The sequence below is a fragment of the Sphaeramia orbicularis genome, chromosome 20, assembly GCF_902148855.1.
Source record: "Sphaeramia orbicularis chromosome 20, fSphaOr1.1, whole genome shotgun sequence".
Taxonomy (NCBI): domain Eukaryota; kingdom Metazoa; phylum Chordata; class Actinopteri; order Kurtiformes; family Apogonidae; genus Sphaeramia; species Sphaeramia orbicularis.
Window position 1 is genome coordinate 38,993,720 of NC_043976.1, and position 12,201 is coordinate 39,005,920.

General features: G+C 35.6%; 1 protein-coding gene across 2 annotated transcripts in view; it reads right to left on the reverse strand.

Moving 5' to 3' along the window:
• Positions 1-12,201, reverse strand: part of vav3 (vav guanine nucleotide exchange factor 3) — a 200,657-nt gene that overhangs the window by 9,048 nt on the left and 179,408 nt on the right. For both annotated transcript variants that reach the window (XM_030123624.1, XM_030123623.1), the window contains exons 24-25: positions 5,107-5,194; positions 3,901-4,030 (exon numbers count right to left, since the gene is read on the reverse strand). In XM_030123624.1, coding sequence (XP_029979484.1) covers positions 3,901-4,030; positions 5,107-5,194 — 218 coding nt within the window. The remainder of the gene's footprint in view (positions 1-3,900; positions 4,031-5,106; positions 5,195-12,201) is intronic.

Sequence of the window (12,201 nt, forward strand, 5' to 3'; positions counted from 1 at the left end):
AGAAGCAAAGACAAAACATGTCTGTAAAAATCCAAGTGTGAAGAAGAAGAAAACAAGCAGAACATGAGGCTCAGATGTGTAAAAACCCACATCTATAAACAGCTTCTGTTGAATTGCACTTATTTCAAAAGGGTTTTTAGTGATAATTTAGCCTAATGCAGGTGAAGATTCACTTTTAATTTAATTTTTTATGTAACCAAACAGTTAAAACACAAGCACAAGACAAAAGTAAATGAATAATATTATGGGCAGAGTTGAACAAACAAGTGCATGTTGTGACGTCGGCCTCCAGAACTCCGAGTTTGGATGTAAAAGCACAATGAAATTAATTCAGTTAGTTTCTAGTCTTTCTGCAGCAAATTCCATGCATAAGGTGCATAGTGAACAAAAACCCTTGTACACAATTCAATTCATTCAAATAGAAAACAATGGCAGCTTGCTAATGCTGTGTGTCAAATGCAGAGACCTATATAGTTTCCTATATACGTATAATAATAGGCAATGCCTGCTGCCACAGTACTGTGGCACAAAATATGGGTTTGTCTATTACCACAGACCAATGAAATGTTAGCATTTGTACTAGAGCCAATCATGGATACTCTTACATGAACTCATTATCCTCTTGTTGCCACAGTACTGTGTGATGTATGGCATATACTTCAGTTCATTCTTTTTGTGTATTTTGCTACTACAGTACTGTGGCAATTCGTGGAAGAAATGACAAATTGGTGATAGTATATAGTATAGAATAGGAATTATTGTTCTAAATACACTATATGTTGTGCTATGGTGTTTTTTTCTCTGGAGGCTGAAGAAGGTGGGCGGAACTACATGTTAGATGCAGCAGTGTGTTGTGTGACTTCTCAGTTCTGTGTCAGTTCAGTGCCGTGGTCCTATGGAATTCTGCACTCTGAAAATTGTCCCAGTGACTGGTTTATATCAATGCCGGATTTACCTACCCCCCACCCCACCCCATTTGAAAATCTTTTGAAAAAAAAAAAAGGAAATGCTGCTCCAACCGGGAATTGCATCTGAGTCTTCCGCGCTGCAGTCCGATACATCACCGAATGAGCTAAATGTCCGCTTTGTCCATGTCTGACCTATTCGCTATATGATTGCCTTGGTATTTTTTTGGGACTTAAGTTGCCAGTCTACACATGATATAACGAAGGTGCTGTTTGGCTCTGTGGTAATAGACAAACCGATATTTTGTGCCACAGTACTGTGTCAATAGCCACTTCAAAATAATAATATGCAGTGTATGACTTGCCTGCTTAAATGACGGTACTATAACAATTTGAGTCCATGTCATGTTAAATCCGTTCCTAAACTTCCCACTTTCCCTACTTTTTCCACAGCACTAATGAGGTTCGGCGGAAACATCTCACCAAAGTGGCGGCTGTATCATTAAAAAGCAGACGACCTCTTCATTTGTGCATTTAATTGGAAGGAACATAAAGTGTTTTCTCTGCATTACCACATGGAGAATAGATGTGGATTTGCATATTCATACTGACAGTGGTCCAGCTGTAACGCAGACGTGACTGCATTCCTGCACAAACTACCTCCCAGATAAGTTTAACATGATGCTTTTATATTTTACATCGACTGTCTTATGATTTTCTGTGGTTTAGACTGAAGTGTCTAATGGCTATTTAGTAGTTTAACCAATCACCTGAGTCTTCCAAGATTGTTATATATTTTAAATGTGTGTCTATGCTATAAGAAACAACAAATAACATGCAATATGTCAAACTGCATCTGTAATAAATTCTCAGTGATGATAGTTTTTGTACAGATACAAATGAATGTTACTGATACCAAAGAGGAAATTAACCTTTTAATCAGCTCAATAGGAGGGAAGGAAGGAAGGAAGGAAGGAAGGAAGGAAGGCAGGCATAAAGAGGAAATGATGGAAAGAAAGATCAAAGGATGGAAGGAAGGAAGAAAAGAGAAAGAAAGACAATGAAAGAAAAAAAGATCAAAGGAAGACAAAGAAGGAATCAAAGGAAAGGAGGAAGGAAGATAGGAAGGAAGGAAAGCTTGAAAGAGGGAAGGAAGGAAAGAAGGTAGGAAGGAAGACATAAAGAGGGAATGACAGAAAGAAAGATCAAAAGATGGAAGAAAAGTTGTGAGAAAGGAAGGAAGGAAGACAGCATGGTGGAAAGAAAGATTGAAGGACAGAAGGAAGGAAAGAGAATGAAAGAAAGAAAGATCAATGGAAGGAAAGGAGGAAGAAAGGAAGGAAATCTTGAAAGAGGGAAGTTAATAAGCAGGTGACAGACATGTGGAATTAGTATTATAAAGACCTAACAGTCTTCATTTGGCTGTAACTGGACACAGTGAACATGTTAAAGGTGCATTCAGATTTCCCCTGAAACTGAAGCAGATTTGATCTTCAGTAATCATCCAGAGAACGCCATCAAATCTAATAACATGCTCAGTGGATTCTCCAAGCAGCGTTTGACAGAACAGTCAGAGACGATTAACATCAGACCAGACCGGATAGTTTCAACAACAAAAAACACAAAGGCTTTTTTAAGGCGTAGACGACCGCTGCTCCTCCATGAATTAAAGTAGAACGAGAGCGAGGAGAAGGGGATGATGGGTAAGGAAATGGAGGATGTGAAGGAGAAAATATGTTATCGGACGCATTTGAGACGCGTCTACTCCAATACATGGGAGAGATACTGTTGGATTTATTATAGTACATTTATCTGACAGCTTTAGCTACAGCCCAAACAGTTTCATCACCATGGAAACAGCTTTTTACGTCACTAAAAGTTTGAGGTTTTCGAAAATAAATTCCAATGAGAAGAGTTTGTGTTTTCGTGTGGAAAAATTAATTAGAAAATGGAAATGAAAAACAAACCAAAAAATGAACAAGTGAACACAACAAAATGAGGAAAAAGGAAAATAAAATTGAAAAAACTATCAAACAAAATGATCAATAAATCATCAAAATTAGAAACATCAAAAATGACAAAAATACCAAAGTGTGCAACAAAATGAGCAAATAAACAAAATGGGGAAAAAAATGAACAAAATTAACAGAAAACATACATAATAAGCAGCAAAATAAAAGCAACAAGAAGAAAATAATGAACAATCAAAATAGTCACAAAATACACAAAAATTAACAAGATGTGAATACAATAAAAAGAAGAAAATGAGCAAAAACAAAATAAAATGATAAAACTTAACCAAAAAAAAAAAAAAATTAGCCCCCAATGAAAATATGACTAATAAAACCATCAAAGTGGGCAACAAAATGAGCAAATAAAATGAATAAAAAAAGAAAAAAATTAAAGATAAAGTGTGCATACAGAAAAACAAAAGGAACAAGATCAAAAAAGGAACAAATGATCAAAATAGTCACAAAATGAACGGTAATTAGTAGAATTAGCAAAATAAGTAACAAAATGAGAAGTGATGAACAAAAATGCACAAAATAGTCACAAAATGAATAAAATTCTGAACATCAAAAATAAACCAAAAAAGGAGCAAAAGTAGCAATAAGTAACAAAAACAAGATGAATCAAAAAATGAGGTGATTTGTGGTTTTACTGTCAAAAAACAGAGCTAAGCTAACCGAGCTAAACTAACCGATCTGTAATGTAAACTATCAGTTGATGCAAAACAGGAAGTTTATAAGACAGTGGTATTTTAGCGACTGTAAAATAAGTGTCTACGAGTTTTAATTTGAGGAAAACTTGATGATCCCATAATACAGATATTGTTAAAATAATTGATGGAAACATCGGGTCGATTGATTAGAAATATTAGATTATGTGGGTTAGTTGAGTGAAACCTTCTGTCCACAGTGAAGCCTTTTCAGTGATGAGTTGCTTCCAATAAGTGAATAAAACTCATCTTATTTTTTTCTAAATGTGCACTTACAGTTTCCACCCGACCGGTTGATGCGGTGCACGGCAGCGTTCTCCGGTTCCCTGTACGGGTACTGCAACGTGGTGTCCAGACTTCTGAAACCTTCCCTCAGTGAGTGGTGTTTGTAGTATTCAATCAACTCCTGATAATGAACAAAAACACATGGACATCTACATGAAACACACATGATTATATGCACACGTCTTCACTGCATGTAAACACTGATTCTGTTACTATGAATGAGCTAATTAATTCTACCTAGCAGCAAAGCAGCTACCAGCTAGCAAAAACAGGGTGTGTTTTGGTCAAAAATGGACACATGCATCTATTATCTGATAACTATAACTTCTGAACAGCCAATCACATCGATACATTACTACATTAATACAATCCATAAATATTATGTTTGTAGCCACTTCCAAATTTTAATAACTAATGAAGTACTAATAACTAATAAAATAACTAACTATAACTAGCCCTAACCCTCACTCCATTCAAGTAAAACAAAAAGTAGGAGGAAAGAAATTAGCAACACAACAGAAAAAGAAAAAATATCGATAAAGCTCTAAATATATATATAAACCAAATATACTTATTAAACCACACTATTAATACACAAACTTTGTATAAAATAATATATACTAGATAATATATTATCAATATGATAATTAAAGAAACACATAAATCAGTGTGCAAAAATATAGTTGTGTGTAATTCAAAATATGAGGTTATATTGTGGAGTTAAACAGTCAAACATCTACAGAAACACTGGAAAATGCCTGATTTTCACTAAAAATGCCAAATGTAGAGGGTAATTTTAAAATAAATGGTTCGATGTTGAGAAAAACTCAAAACCAAACCAGTTTTAGGTGTTTAAGTGTTAATCGTATCTGTGCAAAACGCTTCTGAAATTATCCATTGCTATTTTGATGCTTCAGTATTCCTGCAGAAAGCTTAAAATCAGGTTATCGGGAAATCAGACATAGAAATTACAGTCATGGCATAAATAAAAGCGTGTGGACTTATGTATAATGCCCAGACCCCGGGGCCAGTATAAACATGTCTCTAATCATGCCTGTTTTTGTGCACGCTGCTAAAATAAAATTCAGGTCTTGACACTTCATTAAGTGAGCGCCATGATTTATTTATGAATTGCAGCGATGGAATTCTGCAAAAATAAAAATAAATAAATAAATAAAAGCGGCTGAAAGGACTCACTAATATGCTCCTGAACTTCTTGTTCTCTGCGATGTGGAAGCAGCCCTCCTTGGTCAGGATCTTTATGTGCTTCACGTCGTTGTTGTACCTGTGGGCCATTGAATAAGTTATGAGTGTAATTTCCCTCTCTGATCACCGTCATCGATCGGTGGCCGGCCCCTGGCCCCCGTGGAGGGTGCGCCGTAATGCATCGGGTCCCGCGGGTTTCTGACACGGGGATGATGGGTGGACAGAGGGGAATGAGCATGTGCGGAGGCGCCTCGCCCACATTCCTCTGCATCAGTGGAGGATGGTAATGCATGCTCTGTTTTAGCCTTTTTATTGACATGCACAGACTCCTACCCACCGGGACCAGACAGAATATGATTTATAAGAGCCCAAACCAGGTGTCTAAGGTTCACCAAAAGCTGAAAATAAAAAAACAATAACAAATAACAAGCAATACATCAAAGTAGATCGATAATAAATTCACAGGGATGATAGTTTTTGTACAGATACAGATGAATGTTACTGATGCCCGAGAGGAAATGTACCTTTTTAATCAACTTAGGAAGGAGAAGAAGGAAGGAAGAAAGAAAGGATAGAAGGAAAGAAAAAATGAAGGATAGTTATAGATAGATAGATAGATAGATAGATAGATAGATAAGGATGAAGGAAAGAACAAAGGAAGGAAGGATGCAATGAAGGAAGGAAGGAAAGAAATGAAGGATAGACGGGAGGAAGAAAAGGAAGTAAGGATGGGTGCAAGGAAGGAAATAAGGAAAGAAAAAAGGAAAGAAAGTAAAAAGGAAGGAAAGAAGGATAGACAGAAGGAAGGAAACTAATGAAGGAAATAGAAAGGACAAGAGGAAGAAAGAAACAAAGGAAAGATGGAAAGAAGGAAGGAAGAAACGAAGGAATAAAGGACAGAAGAAAGAAAGGAAGGATGGAAGGTAAGAAAACAGGAAAGACAGAAGGAAGGAAGGAAAAAGAAGAAATGAAAGAAGAAAAGAAAGAAGGAAGGACAGAAAGATAGTAGGAAGGAAGAAACACAGAAATGAAATAGAGAAACAAAGAAGGCACAGATTGAAGACATAAATAACTTACATCCAGGGGAAAGCACAATCCTAAAAAACAGTAAAACTGAGAAAAGCACAGAATGGATCAAATCCTAATATGGATGAAATGTGACGGAATCTAATGTTTAAAGTGATGAACAGAAGTGAATTTAATAGGAAAAAGTCATTCAGTGAAATAAGAATTCATGAAGAGTTCAATCATAGACACACGTGAAGTGAAATGTTCAGTTGGATTCAACAAATATGGACCTTTGGGAGAAACAGAAATGAAGTCACATGAACGCTACATTTCTTTTATTATTGTCTTTGTAAATGTTTGACTTCTGTATTAAATCCTACTGTCATGTGAGTCCATGTGGTACTGATTCACTGTTTTTCAGATCCATTCATGAGGGAATTGATCAAAACTAATTATTATGGATATTATGGATTAAGCCAACTCTGACCAGCAGGGGGCAGCGGTGCAGCTTCACACCTTACAGCTGCCTTTAATCCACCACAAGGACAAAGAAGAAGACCTTAACCCAGGTCATATTAAACTGATTGGCTGACACTGCTCTTCTTCTCCAAACTTCCTGCACATGGTTCTATAGCCCATTAGCACCATTAGCATTAGCACATTAGTGAGCTCCTTTCTGTTCAAATTTATTCAAGATTTGTGATTTTCAGTGGATTTCAACTCCATTCATCCATCGTACAGGTAGGCCACACCTGCTGCATGTGCTTTTATGCTTTGTCGCTGATTTTTTTTTGTTTTTTTGTTCATTTGGCTTTTTAGCATCACGCTTTAGCATCTTGTTTGGTTTTTCTGTGTGTGCATATGCTTGTATTCTGTGTTTTGTTGGATTTTGTGCTTTTGCTGCTACTTCTGCATGTTGTGCATTTCCTGCTGCTACATGTTGTTGGAAGGTGCATTATTCAGTCTCGGTTCCTGTGTTCATGCACGAAATCAGATGAACTACATGGTTTTGCTCGCTGCTTCAGTCCCTGCATGTTCCTCTGTTCATAATCTGGGTATGACGTTGAAGTTCTTCCTGTATTTCGATGCCATCGATGGTTAGATTATGTCTGAGCTTTGCTATTGATCTGCATGGTTGGTATTTTAGTATGTTTTCACCATGGGTTTGGTGGTTTGCAAGAGAAACTGCAACGCGCAACAATTATGCATTATTTGAACTTTACACTAAAAATTAATATTGTTGAAATTGCATTGTTCTAATTGCCTGTGTACTTTTTAAAACATTTTTTTTTTTATAAATATTCTTCTGTTCATAGTCTGTGTATTACATTGCATTTATTCCCTTATTTCGGGGCCATCATTGATTTAATGTGTCAGAGCAAAGGTTATAATAGTTTTGCATTTTTCATTATAGGTTAGTTTTATTTAGTTTTGATGTTTTTTTTCTCTGATTCAGTTAGTTTTAATTAGTTTTTAAAGCAGGTTTCCTATTTTTTTTTTTATTTTTTTTTTTTAGTTTTTTTCTAAATGCTTAGTGTTAGTTTAGTTTTTTCATATCTTTTATCTTTTTCGCCGGACTCTGCTGCTTTCTCCAAACTTCATTCTCCATGTTTTCAGGTAGAGTGGGGACAAGAAGACGACTCCAAACGACAAATGACGGACTATGAAGTGCCGTCAGTTAAAATAACTCTTGCGAAATAAATTGATTTCATATCAGTCCGACATTGACAAAGACGAAGGGAATTCCATCCAGAATTTTTATAAGTTTTAGTTAGTTTTCTAAGCACACAATGCAGTTTCAGTAAATTATTGTTTTTTCTTTTGATTATAGTTTTTATTTATTTCAGTTAACAAAGATGTTTTTTCAATTCTAGTTTTCGTCATTTCGTTAGTTTTCGTTAATGATAATGAACTTGGTCAGAGCTTTGCTAGTGATCTGCATGGTCGGTATATTAGTATGTGAGAAACTTATTTATTGTTGATGGTTGAAATTAAAACATTGGTCTAAAAATGAATATCATTGAAATTGCATTGAATTATAGTTTTTTTGGTTTGATTTGAGTCGTTGATGTATTGCTCCAGTATACCATATATATTGATTAATTAATGTAAAACTAAACTACAAAGCAACTTAAAACACATGAGGACATGTTCTCTATTCTGACCTCAACTCCCTCTGGATTAAAGGAACATGAATAATCCTCGAGACATGTTTTGACTTTAGGACGCAACGTGATAATTGAATTGCATAAATATACACGCCACTTTTAAATGGTGTGTTATCTGTACGCATTATAATCTTTCCGTGTATATGTTCACACTGCGTCAAATACCACCTGATTAGCGGTTAGAATCAGCTTTATTGGCCAAGTATGTGAACACATACAAGGAATTTGGCTTTGGTTTTTCTTTGCACACACGTTTCAACATGAACCCAATCACACTTGAACATAGACCTAATATAGACAGACATTCAACTAGAGACAAGGACAACAATGGGATGAGATTTACAGTGGATTTGTAATATGTTCAGAAAGTGCAAATTGGAGTTTTACACAGTGAGTGGACGTGTACAGGGATCCGGGCTATTAAAAATATATGTTTATGTATATATTATTTACAGTGGGTTTTATATTGTAGTATGTACAGAAAGTGCAAATTGGAGTTTTATATAGTGAGCGGATGTGTACAGGGATACGGTCTATTAAAAATAAGTTTATGTATATATTATTTACAGTGAGTTTTATGTTGTCGTATGTACAGAAAGTGCAAACTGAAGTTTTATACAGTGAGTGAATGTGTACAGGGATCTGGTCTATTGAAATATATGTTTATGTATATATTATTTATAGTGGGTTTTATATTGTAGTATGTACAGAAAGTGCAAATTGGAGTTTTATACAGTGAGTGGATGTGTACAGGGATCTGGTCTATTGAAATATATGTTTATGTATATATTATTGTAGTGCAAATTGGTCGGAGTATTTTACAAAGTGCAAATAATCAGAGGTTTTATATGGAGTTCAAAAAATAAGTTTGTGAGTAGGTGAATTGGAGTCGGGGATACTGACACTGGATGGCTCATGAAGTGTAATCAGTGACGTAAATCTTGGTGTAAATCAGTAACCATTATTGTTGTGCTTCTGTTCATTCTTACTATATTTCTGGAAAGTAAGGTCTTTATACCTTGTTTCTGTCGTCTAATAATTACATTTTACAGAGATGAGTGAATTAAAATAACTCGGAGACACGTTGCGTCCACCCTAAACAGTCTGGGTGGATGCTGGGATTAAAGCGCTGTGAGAGGCGTTGTAATTGTGTCTGGTGTATTGTCTAATTTCCCGGGCTGCAGAAGTTTAAAGGAGTGTTTCTGTTGCTGTCGGAGAAACCCGCTGGTTCTGAGAATCTGGGAACTTAACGCTACGCTTGAGATCAGACCACGCAGCGAAAAGACCAAACACTGGTTCAGTCTGTAGCGATGAAAGCCTCTGAAATGGACTTGGACTGTTTGATTCGAATTACGAGACTCTATAAATGTTTAATTTGTCTGGGAAAGTTGTATTTCAGGCGTTGGGGGGTTATCAACGCTGTCATAGTCGGCACTGATACGTCCATGCGTCATCCCATAGATTCGCTTCACAATTAGCGCCTGCTTTGGTCAGTTTCACACACACGGCTGCGGTTAACCGGCGTCTCGACCTCAGAGAAAATCATCCCTCCACAGGAGCTATAAACTGCTCGGTCAAACTCTATAGTTCAGCTGGGAGTTGTGTTTGGTCAATACTGTGGTTTGGATAAAGAATGTGATGAGTCCTGCAGAGAGTAAAGAAAGAAAAAGAAAAACGAACGGAATCTAATGATGACTGTTAAACGGATCGTTTCAAATGGTAGCTGAATGTGACTTTAAATTTTACAATGTCAGGTGAATATCATACATCATGCATCATGAACCAAAATGGAGGAGAGGAAAAGTAACATCAGTAGTTGTCCGCTTAATCTTTACATTACAAAGTTGTTTTCCTTGAAGAGTCTTTTTAATTTTGCAAATCTTAATTTATATTGAGTTATATTTTCCAACTGTATCTTGTATTTTTATTTTAAGAGGTACTGAACAGTCAGGTTTGATTCATGTGTGTGTGTGTGTGGTTTTGATTGAACTAACACCTGCCTGCGATGAACTCAGAGCAGAGGTCAGATTCTACCTAAAAGATCTATTTTTACATCTTTAGAAAGTAGTTGTGGTAAAGAGAGCGTAGAGCAGAAAAAAACTGAATACGAACTAGGAGATTTTGTGGTCACGACATGCTAGCCTAATAGTGCAGGTGTTGAGACTTGGATCGCTTTGCAGTTAGACTATGTAGAAAGATGGTTATTTTATAAGTTTTTGGGTTTAGATGCCTAACCAAGGTTGATTGACAGGTGTACACAGCACACGCTGAACTTAGATGAACTTTTGTTATAAGCTTTTGTTAGAAATAATGCTGAACAAATGACGTATAACTGATATGCTTTGCCCATGTGTTATTATTAACCAATTGTGAGTCTTGTATTAATGAGGTCACAGGGAAATGGGAGTCTCCAACAGTCACTAAAGACTATAAAAAGTAACAAAGGAAACTCTTATGGAGGAGAGTGCTGTTCCTCTTTTTTTTCCTTGTTTTTGTTTTGACAAGTGTGTGTTTTATAGAGAAACTAGTGGTAAACTGCCTTCTCTGATAATTCACAAGTTTTGATTTTTTGGTAAACTTTTGCTGTTTTAATAAACCAGATTTTGTACTAAACTTTTTTTAAACTCAACCCTTCTCTTGGTGGCTTTTTCTTCATTCTCCTGTTGTGTTCCCCCGACACCGACTTCAAGGGGTAAGTCCTTTTTAAATTGTAGGGTACCCCCCATTCCCAGCAGTTGGGGTTTTTACCCTGGCTCCTTAGATTCTGTGGGGCTCCTGGGCAGATAAAGAGATACTGTTTTGTCCTTTGCATCACGTAGATGTTTCCTAAAGTAGCGAAGGTTACACTTTTGGTGGAACAAATATGAAAAATATTGGAACAACAGTCTCTTCCTGAGATCCTTGAGTCTACATGTTTTACATGACAGGTGCTGCTTTTAATGCCCGCCAGTAAATACACAATATAGACAAAAGTACTGGGACATGTTGAATTCAGGTGTTTCTTTTTTAACGGGTCTGGGATACAAAACAATAATGACTGTTATTTTGTGATAAATATCATTGCATTGCTTTGGAAATATTGATGTTTTTATCTCAAATCTAAACCAGTTAAAACTTTTAAAAAGATGTACAAATTATTATTCAAAAATATAGAGCTCAGGATTGACTAAAGAAAATACTTGTTTAAAAGACTAGGATCAATATTGGTAGTTGAGATAAGGACATGATTTACATAAAAAATTTAATTTAAATATGTATTCTCTTCTGTTGTATATTTAGCAATGATTACATTGATTTTTTTTTTTTTTCTCTTGTGGAAACATTATGTTAATTGTAAATAGGGTTAGGCAAAATAAGTCTGTACTTCAGCCTAAACCCTTTCGGTCGTATTGTATATGGAACAATGGATATGTTGTTAAGTAATTAATGACCGAATAAACTAACTACTACTACTACTACATCTACTAAATTATCATGAACAGGACGTCTTTCAGCTGTAGACATGATGTGTCCCAATATTTTTGTCCATATAGTTTATACACATCAATCTTTTTCATCTAGATTTTTCCTCCTCAGTGAGAAAGTAGATGGTTAGTTGTGGTAGAAAATTATTATTTAAGGTCAGAGCATGAAAAATATTTTAGAAATTTAGAGACAGAACGTGTAAAATTACAGTCATGGATAAAAAACGAAATTAATGTTGAGAGAAATTAAGTAAAAATCTGTGGCATTTTGGAAACAAAGATCATTTCAACCAAACTCACCAATGCAATGATATTTAGAAAAGAAACACTTGAATTCAACATGTCCCAATACTTTTGTCCATATATTTTATGTATATTTAAATGTTTTGTTGAATGTTTTGTTTGTGTAGCACTTATTTTTGTTTTATTAAAACAAAACAAAATTT